This window comes from Xenopus laevis, chromosome 4L, assembly GCF_017654675.1.
Source record: "Xenopus laevis strain J_2021 chromosome 4L, Xenopus_laevis_v10.1, whole genome shotgun sequence".
In the NCBI taxonomy this organism is placed as follows: Eukaryota; Metazoa; Chordata; class Amphibia; order Anura; family Pipidae; genus Xenopus; species Xenopus laevis.
Window position 1 is genome coordinate 77,659,903 of NC_054377.1, and position 14,532 is coordinate 77,674,434.

Consider the following 14,532-nt stretch of genomic DNA (forward strand, 5'->3'; position numbering starts at 1 on the left):
GTTGGCTAATTAGCATACGGCGTGCAGTTAAAGTATAATGGACGTATATGCTGCAGCAAATACATTACACTACACAAGGCCAGGGAACCTTAATAAAATTATATAAAGTTGTTATAATGCCCTACACATGTGCCCACGGTATAGTTTAGGTGCCATATGTTATCAAATGTAGGGGGGAAAAGTCAAAGTTAAAGTAAACTTTATTGTCATCTCAGCAGTATACGAATACACAGTGAGACGAGACGACCACTGGGGTTTCAGGTAAGTAAATACAATAACTTTGGCACCCCCAAGTGCAAGACGACTTTCCTTCTCCTTTAAGTTGAAAGTAATAACCATTGAAGTAGTTGTTTTATCATAAAAACATATTATTGTAAATGGCTTATATACCTTATAAAATTCTTATGACCTTCAAACCTCTGTCTGGGACCAGCTATTGAATGTAGTGAAGGATCCGCAGCACACTGGATTAATCCTATCACAGTAACTACACAGAATCAACACCTCTGTGAATTTCAGATGTCACCTCTCTAACGAGTTACAATGTGCCATTGTGATTGGATTAGTGGAAGAGTTTATATACCGAGGACTTCCCACACCAGTCAGTTGAACTGAAGAAGCTTCTCGGATGAGTAGTGAAACGTCTTCAATGATTACTCAGCAAGTCCAGTTGTTTTAGATTTACTTATATTAGATATACCATGACCTGGATGAATAAAAATCTTCATAGTCACTGGATTAATGATTTGGATGTTGAAAGTGCTTAATTGGCTGGGACCAGCTAATGGGCAGTTGCACTGGGAAACCTATTACATAATGCCCTTTTATTTTAATGCCATTATGTTTCTAATACATTTAATTATGAAGCAAAAGAGTTTTCATTAAATGCTCATACCACACTCATCTTTCTATGCAAATAAAGAAACCCTTGAAACCCCACACTAAAGTCAGAAGCCCGTTCAAAAAGTACAACAAAACTGCAGTTTTCCCACTTTTCTTACAAGATTTAAATTCACATGATATCCCTGAAATTTAATATCTCATGCAAAAGATCCGGAAATATAAGCTGAGACAGTGCATTTGTGTCTCTATGGGTTACAGTAACCTTTTCATTATTTGTGTATTACTATAACATGCCAAAAAGTTTAATCTGCAATTAATAATTCAATACAATGCCAGCTTACTTTTGGCTTCAGTGAGGAAACATAGAAACTCCTACATGAAATAGATCAAAACATTTCATGATCAAAAGATAAAAGGCATGAAATGTTCACAAAAGCCGTCTGACAGCCGTTGTAACTTTGCACAGTGGTAACTCGTGAGTGGGGTGAGTATTAAAAGGTCAGAAAATTATATTTAATGAAAACAATAGCAATGAAGTGAGGCTGGCGGAATTTATGTTAAAACATTATTTCAAAGTCCAACTGCAAAATGTCATTGAGCACTAGAAGATGCAAAAATCATGTTATGGGCTTCTTTGCTTATGTTGCTTAAGTTCTATTTTTTATACATCAGTTGGATCAGAACAATTTGGCTATATATATATAATATATATGTGTGTGTGTGTGTGTGTGTGTGTGTGTGTGTGTGTGTGTGTGTGTGTGTGTGTGTGTGTGTGTGTGTGTGTGTGTGTGTGTGTGTGTGTGTGTGTGTGTGTGTGTGTGTGTGTGGCATTTTAATAATACATGCAGTTCAATATAAGAAACCCTTTCTCCATGGAAATAAAACATGTTGCACCATTTGTACCTCTGTAGCTCTGTGTTTGTAAAAAACTGATCATTTCCTACAAAGGTTGTGGGTGGCTTTATAAATATGAATAAAAGAAGTATTTCCCACAGAGGTTGTGGGTGGCTTAATAAATATGAATAAATATTTAAGTATTAATATTCTGTGAAATGGGCTAGTTATTACGCTAAGGGGCAGATTCATGAAGCTTTGACTGTTCATGTTCAGCCCACGGCCAGATTTACATAACAGGTGCCCATAGGCCTGCTGCCATTCGTCGCCCCTGTCCCCTCCCATTTGTCCATCCATGTCCGCAAATTTTTTTCATTGGGCACTGGGGATTGGCGCACAGGATTTTTTAAAAAAGCTGTTGTATTTTCTGCTCATCCCCAGTCTTTCTGAACCAATGTGGATGTGGTTGGGTGGCATGCAGCCCCCTAAAATCTTGCTGCCCTAGGCACGGGCCTTGGTGCCCTTTCCACAAATCTGGGCCTGTTTCAGGCAAACAATTGCAGAAACGTGATGTCAGTTACTAAAGTAGCATTTTTTTCCTGCAAGCTTGCCAACTAGCACCTGGTGAGTTTCTTTATTTTTGTCAAAAACACACTTTTGGAGGGGCGGAAAAGTAAATTTTTTAAAAACCCATCCGTCAGCAAACCAAAGTAAGCAAATCCTGCAGTTGTTTGCTGGATCACAGACAGGTGAATCTTCATAAAGCTGCTGCTCAGATTTACAGTTATGTTGTGAATAAATGCAATGTACAGTACTATATACTGGTTGCAAAATTACAGTATGCTATTCAGAAAGGTACTCAATCTGCTTTGATTATAACATGCAAATGCATTTACTATAGTTATAATCACTAGGTGCGCTAACTTACCCCATCATATCACAATACACTTAGCCCTTGAACCTGTTTAGATTCCCTAGGACTATAGATTATATTTGCTTAGTATAATAAAGAATCACCATACTGGCCACTAGGATCTGCCAGCCTTGTTGAATGTGTATTTACCATTTTCAGGAAAGAGATCAGATAAGAGATTTCTACCAAAATACTGTACAGTGCTTCCTCTGAAAGATGCCAAAAGTATTGCCCATGCTTAACATCCTTAACTTAAAATCACTTCCTTATATCTTTAAACCCAACCTTGAGCAAAACAATTAAGGAGCAAACCCCGTGAATATCAGGCTGAAATGTGTTTTTGCAATCAGATATGGAGATTTACTTCATAGTTTGAAATCCAAGAAATACTTTTTCCCCTCAGCACCATTTTACTATTATAGACTTGTGAGTTAGTGACTTGTTAAAGGAGAACTGCTTCCTTAGATCAAAACATTTTAAGGTGAAATACATTGACTAAGTGAGGAGTGCTGAAAAGAATAGTAAGTTCTGCTTTCATGTTGAGCATTGATTAGTACCACTAGCCACTTGCCTTATTTTTTCAGTACATCATCAAACAGCTTTTACAGATGTAATTTGTTTATCCAGCAGCTATTTGCCCAGCTACATTGGGCTTTTGTGCAGTATGGATACCACCATTAAGTTATTATGTAGCAAAATTGGTGTGCACTAACAATTATTGTCTAGCATCTACACAACATATACTGTATACACAGAATAATATCTGTAATTCAACAAAACTATTTTCTCTTTTGCCACCTTATTTTCACATCATTTTGTAAGTCAAAATGGATTTTTTGTATCTCTTCATTTTAGCCATTTTGATGAATTTACTTGTGGAAAACAGTACAACAGGTATTTTAAGAAACTCAGAGGCCATTTAAGACTGCAAGTGCAAATGCAAAGCGCATTTTTAATGCAATTCGCCAGGTTTTACCCACAATACAGCATAACCGTGGTTGTGAAGGGAGTTGCATCTGATGCAATGGCATGATTTCTGTCATCATAAAAATTACATCTCATTCTTATTCTCCCATTCTCATTCTTTAAAGCCGCAAAAGCAGGTGGCGGAGGAGTATTTAGCCCACAGGCTGAAACCAAGGTTCAGGAGACATTTACTCCAAGCAATGCTATTAAGCAGAGAGGTAAAAGACCTTTTATACTATGACAAGAGGTAAAGAAGTTAGGGACCACCGAGTGGGTTTACCTTGAGGTGGTGTGGTGGCTTATCAATTTATAATCATAACTTTGTAACAAAAATATAATGTTTTTTTTTTTAAAATACATGCACTTGCATATTATTTATTATTGAATTATTTAGACAGGGGACCAGGGAATGTGCATTGATTCACTGGCCAGGTCAGTAGCACTTCCATTGTACTTAAACACATTATAATTCAGCCTTAGGAGTGCACCCACAACCCCCCTTTTTTGTATTTGAAATGTTTCATTAGGTACACTGGCTCCCAATTCAGAACAGAAGGAGAACAAACTGCCGCAGTGTGCAATTATAGGGAAGTAAAAGTATTGTCTTTGGTGCAAGTACTGTACCTTTAATGAAGAATGGCCACAACTGCTTCCATTTTGGCTACAATGGCAAACAAGAGGCTTAAACAACTTTGGCAAAAAAATGCCCAAAGCTGAATTGTTTTAGTAAAATAAGCATAAGTACTTTGCCCATCTTCACCAATATGTTTTAATAAGGAATTTATTGTGAAAGCAAACTTCTAGTGAACTGAACCAAAAGTCATGGATTCCACTAACTACAAATGACATACAAATTATATATTATGCTGGGAACAGCAGCTCTCTGAAAGGGAAGATCCTTGTTCCAAATTCTAGTGGAGCCATTGGTGACATGCAGTGAGAGTTCGTGTCAGACTCAGAATATACCATGCAGCACAGATTACAGTATTCAGGAAAATAATTGAATCATGTAATATGGATTACATCCCTCTATGTTGGTACAATAGCTGTATGTATAGTTTACATATTGTTTAGTTACATAGTTGTACTTCAGTGGCATGTGTCTAACTCTGTGCTGGAACTGTATTTAGTTTATAATCCAAAATAGAAACAAATATGGGCATACAAAATTGTCCAACCAAATAATCTTATTTTATCTTATTTTTGTCTACAATAAACAGTTTGCTACAAATAAAAAATGAAGGCAAAATCAGCAAACTAAACTGCCACAGGCTTTAGGATAAAATGTTGGCTTTTTGATTTTTTTCCCCAAGAATAAAATGCTATTACTGACCCTTTATTTCTGGGTGTTATATGCAAAGTTTATTTTATTTTAATGAAAATATCTAATTGGATGTATTAATTAAAAGAAAACAAAACAGCTGCAAAAAATATGCTGTAAACCATTATACTTCATGTGCAGAATAAAATTAGGCTATTTTTAGTAAACTGGAGTAAATCCCATTAAAACCATAAAATTAATCTGTTGATGCAGAGAATCTCGTATGCTTTCAAAAGAAATCCCACTTTCATCTTTCATCTAATCCCAGTTATCACAAACTACAGGGTGTATATGCAGCTCTACTTAATGGCTGACATTTAAAATGTTTATTTTTTTTGTTTTCTAGCTTTTAGTATTTAAAGGAATTGAAAAGAGTAGCTGTAAATGTTGAAAAGGTTTAATCTGCTGCCAGTTACTGCCTCTTATATCTTTTTGCATTTTCTACAAAAACAATAAACTGTATATTTAAACCTACTATAGCTATGTCAATGCGTTATGTACTGTATTAATTTGGTTGGGGTATAATTGTTTATAGTTGTAGACTGTATCCTGATATAAACAATTGCAGAAATATTTCTCTAGAGATTTATACAGTTAATAACTTACAAGACTTTATTGTATCATAGGTCAATCCTCTAACAATTAGATAAATCTACCATGGTCTCATGTTGAAATAAAAAACAAGTGTCCATGATGAAATGTCACTGCTGTTTCTAAAAGAGGTCGGCATTAGGTTATACAGGACCAGATTAAATTAGAAGAGAAAAACTTATCTCATAAATACTGTATTGTAGTCTATGGGGAAATCAGGACCTAAATTGGTATTATTGAGCCAGTATAGGGACTCAATCGATTAGGCTCAGGGATAGGAGATTCCTAGAGTAATACATTTTTGTGAGCTAGTACTAGGGATTGTTTCCCTAAGGCAGTGAGTACAACCTCTGGATTGCTTTGAAAGCTACATCTGAAAAGTAAGAGTAATGCCTGATGGTTGAACATATGTGAGGTAACTGTATAGTGATTGATACCAGTAGTATCATATCAACACCCACCAAAGAAACTGTGAAGCTACCAGTAACCTGTTTTCGAAAACCCTGTTACAAATATTTAAAAAAATTTATTTATTTTTTCAGCACCTGTAATCTAAAATGCGTTACCTCATACTATCCAGTGAAGATAGCTATACTGTTGGAAGACATTCATTCATAATACTCATAATACTGGATTGCTAAGAAAATCAGAATGGGAAGCAAAAAAGAGCACGTGTTAAAGGAGTTAAAATGTTACACGACAGTCTTCAAGCAGTTATTACAAGTAACACCTTCTCACGAGTTCCCTCTTGAATTGGAAGCTGTGTCTAGGTATAGAATCTAAGAACTGCACACGGTGTGAATCTCACCCCGGAGATGGTTTGTAGCTACATATATACCCTGCAGCATATTGACTAAGGCTGTTCCCTTTCTGCTAGTGGTAACTATGTATGCAACCACAAGTGACAGTTTTGTTAGTGAATTCCCACATGGCAACATGACTCCTTGCAATAGCTGAAGCCCTGATTGATCCACAGCCACATGCAGTGTACTGACTTTCTAATGGTCTAATTGTGTTATTTGGACCAAATAACCCATCTTACTAAGGAAATGATTAAATCTTTGGCTATACCTGGACATTCAGTCTCCATTCATCTTACAATTGTCTGATACCTTTATTTAGAATAGTTAGGATACCTTTATTAGAACAGATATTTCAATTGATAATAATACATTCCTATAAATGATGGTAACGTATCAATGTTACTTGTAATAAAGCACAGAAATGTTGACCCTCTCTAGCCTCTGACAGAGCATGCAGAGAGTGCAGCTTCAATCTATAATGGTGGGCTGGGGTGATTCCTTCATGCCATAAGCTGAAGTGAAAATGTAAATCAAAAATGGGGACATTTTGTCAAAAAGCACATTGTTATCGATTATTGTAATGTGTCGGGATCACTCTAACCTTGGAATGAAAATGATTCATGCCTTGTTGCTATTTTAGCTGGGAGCAATTGCAAGTAAAACACGGTAACTACTATTTATAAAGATATCAGGACATCAAACATCAGTGCCTGTTTATTTCGCCCAACTTAATATTTTCCCTATGATGGTCTTAATTCTAGGGCTTAACAGTTGGTTTATAAGCACATTAATCCATACTTAGAGTTTCCAAACGAAAGCACAGTTTTATTACATCTCCAGACTATGTCTTTTTCCGTGATACGAGAATAACAGCGATATCAAATTACTTTCAAAAATGAGTTTTACCAATCTTGAATTTGTGTTCAACGAATCATAAAAACTTTAATAAAAGATTTCTGCCATTTCTACCTGGAGAGCTTCTAGTAAAGTCAATGGGAGGTGTATTTCAACGTTAAAGCTATTTTATTTTTTAAATTACAGTTGAATTTAACAAAAAAAATGGAAAAATGCTTTTTCCAATTTAGGTTGTTTTGTAAAGAAAATATTGTAGTCATGAAAAAATTTGACTGCACTTTTTCAGTCTTAAGAAAGGGTAGAATAAGGCCTGAAGTGTTGCTTGTCCCTTGACAGCAATAAAAACAGCTTTTGCAAAATGAAAGTGCTGCAGCATCATTTTTATATTATGTTTGGAGAGATCACTGAACCACAGATAGGCACCAAATAGGCTGTGATGTATGAATGCAGGTAAGTGCTGAGAATTATTCAACAGACAGAGATCTTGTCATACACTTGTCTTAAAAATTGTTAATTTTGTCCTGGAAAAGTCTGAACTTTTCATACTTCCTAGCACTTTGCTATACACTTTTATATATATATATATATATATATATATATATATATATATATATATATATATATATATATATATATATATATATATATATATATATATATATATATATATTTTTTTTTTAGATAGAATGCTAAAAAAAAAGTTAACTATAAATTTTCTAGAGAGGCGTTCTTTAGCTCCCTTGCTTTTGTGTTTGCAGCATTGTTCATGTAGGGGCAAATTTATCAAGGGTTTGAAGTGAAAATTTTAATTTTTAAATTCGAATTTCGAGGTAATTTTAGGGGCAGATTTATCAAGGGTCGAAGTGAATTAGAGGGAATTTTCGAAGTAAAAAAAATTCGAAATTCAAAGTAATTTTTTGGATACTTCGACCATCGAATAGGATACTACGACTTCAACTTTGATTCGAAGTAAAATCGTTCGAATATTCGATAATCGAAGTCTCTCTTTAAAAAAACTTCGACTTCAATACTTCGCCAAATTAAACCTGCCGAAGTTCTATGTTAGCCTATGGGGACCTTCTAGAGCAGTTTTTTTAAGTCGAAGAAAAATCGTTTGATCGATCGCTGATATCCTTCAAATCGTTAGTTTCGAAGGATTTAATTGTTTGATCTAAAGATTTTACTTGGCCAAAGTCGATGAAAAAAAACTTAATAAGTAATTAAATTCGATGGTCGAATCTCGAAGTATTTTCAATTCGACCCTTGATAAATCTGCCCCCAAGTGTACTTTGACTAGGGAATAGCCCAAATTCGAACAGAATTTGAAAAAAAAAGTTGGTCTGTATGCCTATTCTTTTAACCTAATGTTAAATAAAAACTAGCTTTATAACTTTATTTCTGAGTTTTTGGGATATCTTTTTGTTTTTGATATATGTGCCCTTGGAACTGGGGACTATATCCCAGTAACCATGGCCATTTCGACAGGCCTTCTAAATTGCAGCATTTAATTGTATTTTTTTGTATTTTATAGAGCTATTACAGGGACACTCCACAAAGCTGGGCTTATGGAAGAATGGTGACAATAAAACCATAGCTGAAAAAGATATATCAAAGCTTGTCTGGAGTTTGTTAAAAGGAATGTGGAAGACATAGGCCATTCTGCTCTCTCTACTCTCTGATCTCCGAATACACTCCTTCACGAAACCTTCGCTCTGCTTCTGATCTTCGCCTCGCTTCTCCTCTCATCACTTCTGCCCATTCTCGTCTACAAGACTTCTCTCTGGCTTCTGCTTTTCTCTGGAACTCTCTGCCTCGAGCTGTCAGACTTTCACCTTCTTTCCAAACTTTCAACTGCAACTTAAAGAGTAGACCCACCTGTTTAAAGAAGCTTATTCAATGTACCTTAATTAATCAATCATTGCTGTATTGTTTCTAAAATTCTAATGTCTCAATTGTACCCTAACCTTTAGTTTGTAAACTCTCACGTGTAGGGTCCTCTAATCCTATTGTACTCTGTGACCCTTGTTTGTTATTCACCATTTATTCCCCATTTGTTATAAACTAAGGTAAAGCACTGGGTAACTTGTCGGCTCTATATAAATAAATAAATGATTATGATGATGATGATGAAATGACTTGCTTAACTGTTTAATTCATTTTGTGTTACTATTAAAAATATTTTGTGCCTTCAAAGTGTTAAGTACAGTATGTTTTGTACATAAATCAGATAGAAAAAAATGTTCTTTCTTTGCATTTTTAATTTGTTATTTGCACACAAAGAGCTATTGCCAAAATATGTTTAATAAATGTGCATGTAAGCTTGGGAGTCCTACACTGCCTGGGGGTCCAATACGTCTATTGTGTATCGGAAATCATTAGTACTCCAGCATTTGTGCCCCAGCTAATTAAGATGAACCTATTTTTACCCCTCATTTTTGTATCAATTATTTATGTAAGGTTGACATGGTAATTTAGCTCTAGCAACCAGATTCCATGAGAAATTACAAGCCTGAGAGATAAAGAGCAGAAATGTAAATATTAGGATGCACCAAATCCACTACTTTGGGATTCGCCCGAATTCCAAACCAAATCCAAACCCTAATTTGCATTTGCACTCAGTAAAAAAATTTTTGACTTGTTTAGGTGACAAAAAAAATCACAACATTTTGAGGATTCGGTTTTCTCAGAATTACAGGTTTGGCTGGGCACTTGGCTTAGTCTAATCCGAATCCTGCTATGTTGAAATACGTTCGACATATTATATCTAGAATATGAAGAATATAAAGAATGTGGCCTTACAGGAGTCCTCATCCAACAGAAACAGATTATTACATATATTGAACTTTTACTTTTATACAGTCTTGCATACAGAGTGCTAAAAGCAGCTGGTAAAAACCCTGAAAAATTGGTCTTCCACCCCAAAACATATTCATATGATCAAGTTTAATTCCAAATAAAAGGCTTCCATGCTGAGAAGCAAGCAGATACAAAGTTTAACCTAGTCCACCAAATACCTGGCCAGTTAGCTTTTACTTGCATAGTGCAGTTAGAATAATAAAAAACAAGATTGTTATTAGCAACCGCGGCTTTGCTGCTGTGGCAAACTATGCCTTAAACCCTACTCCCATACCCTAGAACAGCAATGGAAAACGTAGGTCTTTGGTGTTTAAATTAATCCTAGGAGATGTATTGTATTACTATAATTGTAATCAATTTTTATGTTACTCAGTTGACAGCTCAGGGCTTCAATTTCTTTTGGGAAGTAAACATAAACTGCAACATGTATCTTGGGGCACTGCCTATAGGGTTTATAATAGTAATTAGGCAATTTCTTTTTAAAGAAATTACAAAGCAAATAAGAAGTATAAGAGAACTTCGAGTATATCATTTCAATGCAGGAAAAAATCGAGTCTATAAAATATCCTCATAAAAATCTTCAGGGAGTTGAGGGAATCATAACTGGTAATATATAACAAACTTTTAATTAGTTTATCTACACAATATCATAATATTTATATCACTTGCCGACACTAGACTGCCCTTAAGGGGAAAAAAGAAATAAATATACAACTTCACTATTAATAATTAAAATAATACAGAAACAGAAAACAAAATTTTATAGCCAGTTTACCAGATGACCTTTTTGTGTAAATTTCTTTGAGTAAACAAACTCAAATAGTAGTTTTTACCGTTCCTCAAATTCCTAAATGTGTAATGAAAATGGCAAATTACAAAAGGAAGACACATACTGTAGGAAGCAGCTACATATGCTATTCTTCTTTTTAAACTCATCTTCATTCACATGCAATTTCACCTGGGATTTGAACCAGGATCAAATTAGGGTGGCCCCCAGGGCCGAATTTCAAGATGCTGCACACCTAGGCCCCCATCGCTTGTACCCAACCCCCTCTGCTTGCACCTGAACCCCCCACAACCTCTACCCTACCACTCAGTCCTTGCACCCACTTGATTCCCCTGCCAGCACTGTGTGTTGAAATCTCTTCCACTGGGGACTGGGAGGGCAGAAGTTTCAGCAGTCAAAACCTCCTCCCCCAGTGGTAATGTGGTCAGTTGGTCCCTCCCATTTTTTTTTGCCGTACTTTCACAATTAACAGTGAAGATATTGTGGCACTTGATTGCATTTCCCCCACTGCATTCAGCATTGATATTAGCAGAAAGACTCATGGGATAGACTCAAGAAACTCCTGGGATAGACCATGATATGTGAACTTACAAGAGGGTAGCAGTTAGGTAGAAGGAGTAGGGCATTTTTGTTATTAATCTGTGCTGCCACTAATTTATGAATGGAGCACTATATACAAACACAAAGTAATATATACAGGTATGGGATCCATCATCTGGAAACCCATTATCCAGAAAACTCCAAATTACGTGAAGGCCATCACCCATAGAGTCTATTTTACACAATTCTTTCATCATTTCCTTTTTCTCTGTAATAATTAAACAACAGTAACTTAAACAGGTACTTCTTGATTCTTTGTAATTAATCCTTATTGAAAGTAAAGCCATCCTATTGAGTTTATTGAATGTTTAAAAGATTTCTTAGCAAATTTAAGGTATGGTGATCCAAATAATGGAAATAACAAAACAGAATCCATACATTCTGGATAACCGGTCCCATACCTATTTATGTAATCCTGAAGGTTTGGACAGTCCCTGAACAACTGCTTAAACAGATGCCAATTGAAGCCAACAAGATACATATCATAATCAAATTCACTTGTAATTGCTCAAACAATAAACTTTTGTTTATGTGTCAAACACATTAGATATGCTAAGTTGGTTACTGGTCTATATAGGAAACCAGAAGACAGGAACTGCTTATTCAACACTAGCAGCTTCCATAACCATAACCATAATTGATATAGCAACAGTATTAGCAACTTCACCTTGAATATAGCTTTTAACTTTGAACACAACTTATAATCGAAAATATCAGTGATCTGATAACTCAGGTGATAATATTTTCAATCCAATTTAGCTTTTAGAATCAGAATGGGTTTGTTCTTACCTGAAACAAGATACCATTAATTTAGCTATCTATTCAGTTGCACAAATGAATGCCATTAAAATGAGAAAAAAGTAATTTGTCACTCTGAATTGCTTTTTCTCCTACATGTATAGAAACATGGGATTCTGCATATGAATACGCTGAGCTGGTAGATACAATACATATAATCCAAAGATTAGAGGAGAATGTTTTAATTAAATTGTAGGCATCTAGTGCTATTTTTTTTCAAGAATCGAATGTTAAATGGAAATTTGACTACTGTTAAGTAATGACTACTGACTACTGTTACAGATACCCGCAACCTCCCATTCTCTCCCATTGGATCGTCATTCCTTAAGTCTATTCAAAAATCTTGCAAGCACTAACGGGCCCATTTACTTAGCTCGAGTGAAGCAATAGAATAAAAAAAACTTAGAATTTCAAATTTCGAATCAAACGATTCGAACTAAAAATCGTTCAAATATTTGACCATTCGATAGTTGAAGTACTGTCTCTTTAAGAAAAACTTCGACCCCTACTTCGCCACCTACGATTTTTTGTTCGATCAAACTATTTGCGGTAAATCCTTTGACTTCGATATTCGAAGTATTCGAATATTCGAAGTCGAAGGATTTACATTCGGCAGTCGAATATCGAGGGTTAATTAACCCTCAATATTCGACCATATGTAAAGTTAACAAGCACTCCCCATGGGAATGTGCATGCAAGTGCTGGAGCATTCAACACCCACTGAACCACAGTCTCAACTGCTTAAAAAAATAAAAATGAGTGGCCTGAGTGTCAAGAGACAGCAGGTGTCTTTTGGAGGGAGAAAATTAAGGGATGAAGAAAAAATTAAAGCACAAAAAGAAGAAAATAAAGGAAACATGGTAAGGCGGCATACACTGAGAGGCGGTGTGGGAGAAAGGGCAAGCTATGATTAAAAGATTGTGAAAAAAAATGTGAAAAAAACAATTAATATGCATATATAAAAATTAGGCCATAGTTTGGGGGTTACCTGTAACTTTAATGAGTAGATGTGAAATAGAGAAGTGTAAAAAGTATAAGGGGCTGATTCACTAAGGGTCGAATATCGAGGGTTAATTAACCCTCGATATTCGACTAGGAACTAAAATCCTTCGACTTCGAATATCGAAGTCGAAGGATTTAGGGCAGATAGTACGATCGAATGATCGAAGGATTATTCCTTCGAATCGAACGATTCGAAGGATTTTAATCCAACGATCGAAGGAATATCCTTCGATCAAAAAAAGTTAGCCAAGCCTATGGGGACCTTTGGTAGCTTTTAGATGCCGAACTAGGGGGTCAAAGTTTTTTTTAAAGAGACAGTACTTCGACTATCGAATGGTCAAATAGTCGAACGATTTTTAGTTCGAATCCTTCGATTCAAAGTCGTAGTCAAAGGTCGAAGTAGCCCAAAAAACACTTCGAAATTCGAAGTTTTTTTACTTCGAATCCTTCACTCGAAGGTTAAGGTGGCCATACATGGATAGATCCGCTCGTTTGGCGGATCGCGGGTCCGCATCAACAAACAAATACGCCCGCGATCCGACGGAATTTTTAATCCCATCCGATCGAGATCTGGCCGACTTTCGGCCAGATCTCGATCGGGGAAGCCCGTCGGGGGCCCCCATACACGGGCCAATAAGCTGCCGACTTGGTCTGATAGAAAAGGAAAATAAGCAACAACATAAACACCTATGAACTTACAAGGGTGTATTCAATTTAAAAAAAAAAAAAAAGTATTTTAATTGGTCTTTCAGTGCTTTAAGTGCAGTGATGGATTCTGACATGCCCATACAACTTTTAGTTTAGCTATGAAGCAATTGCTCTATCAAGACAATAATTCGCTAAAACTTTATTTTGGTGTATTAATTATTAAAAGGAAACTTACTTTGGTAATGTTTTCAAATGATTTTCCCTTAATTCCAATATCCGCAATTTGTTGAGCCTAAAAAGAAATAATGTCAACATAAGAAATGAAAAAGTCAATTGGGTAAGTTATATCTTACTGCTGCATAAACAGACTCCCAGTGACAGAGATAGATAACGAAGATTATTTTCATACCAGGGTTTTGTTTTCAAGTTCTTTATAATTTGGAAAATTGCATACTTGCATGGCTAGCTCCCTCAGTTTTCCCTCTATCATCCATTCACTACAGGTTGTAATGGAAAAAATATATAATATTGACATACTGCAGTAACAAAATACTCCATTCGGTACTGCTTTCTTCTATTTAAGTGTTAACTGTAGTGTTCAGAGGTAGAGGAGCTAAAGAGAAAGTTGCAAAAGGAAGAAAAGTAGAAAAGCATAAAAAGTGCAAAAAAAGCAGAAGAATAGAAAAATGGCCTCATAAACAAGATACAGTAGAGG

At 35.6% G+C, this 14,532-nt stretch overlaps 1 protein-coding gene across 7 annotated transcripts in view; it reads right to left on the reverse strand.

Moving 5' to 3' along the window:
* Positions 1-14,532, reverse strand: part of LOC108714205 (leucine-rich repeat-containing protein 7) — a 218,928-nt gene that overhangs the window by 91,747 nt on the left and 112,649 nt on the right. For all 7 annotated transcript variants that reach the window (XM_041590354.1, XM_041590355.1, XM_018258200.2 and 4 more), the window contains one exon: positions 14,053-14,109. In XM_041590354.1, the coding sequence (XP_041446288.1) occupies positions 14,053-14,109 (57 nt within the window). The remainder of the gene's footprint in view (positions 1-14,052; positions 14,110-14,532) is intronic.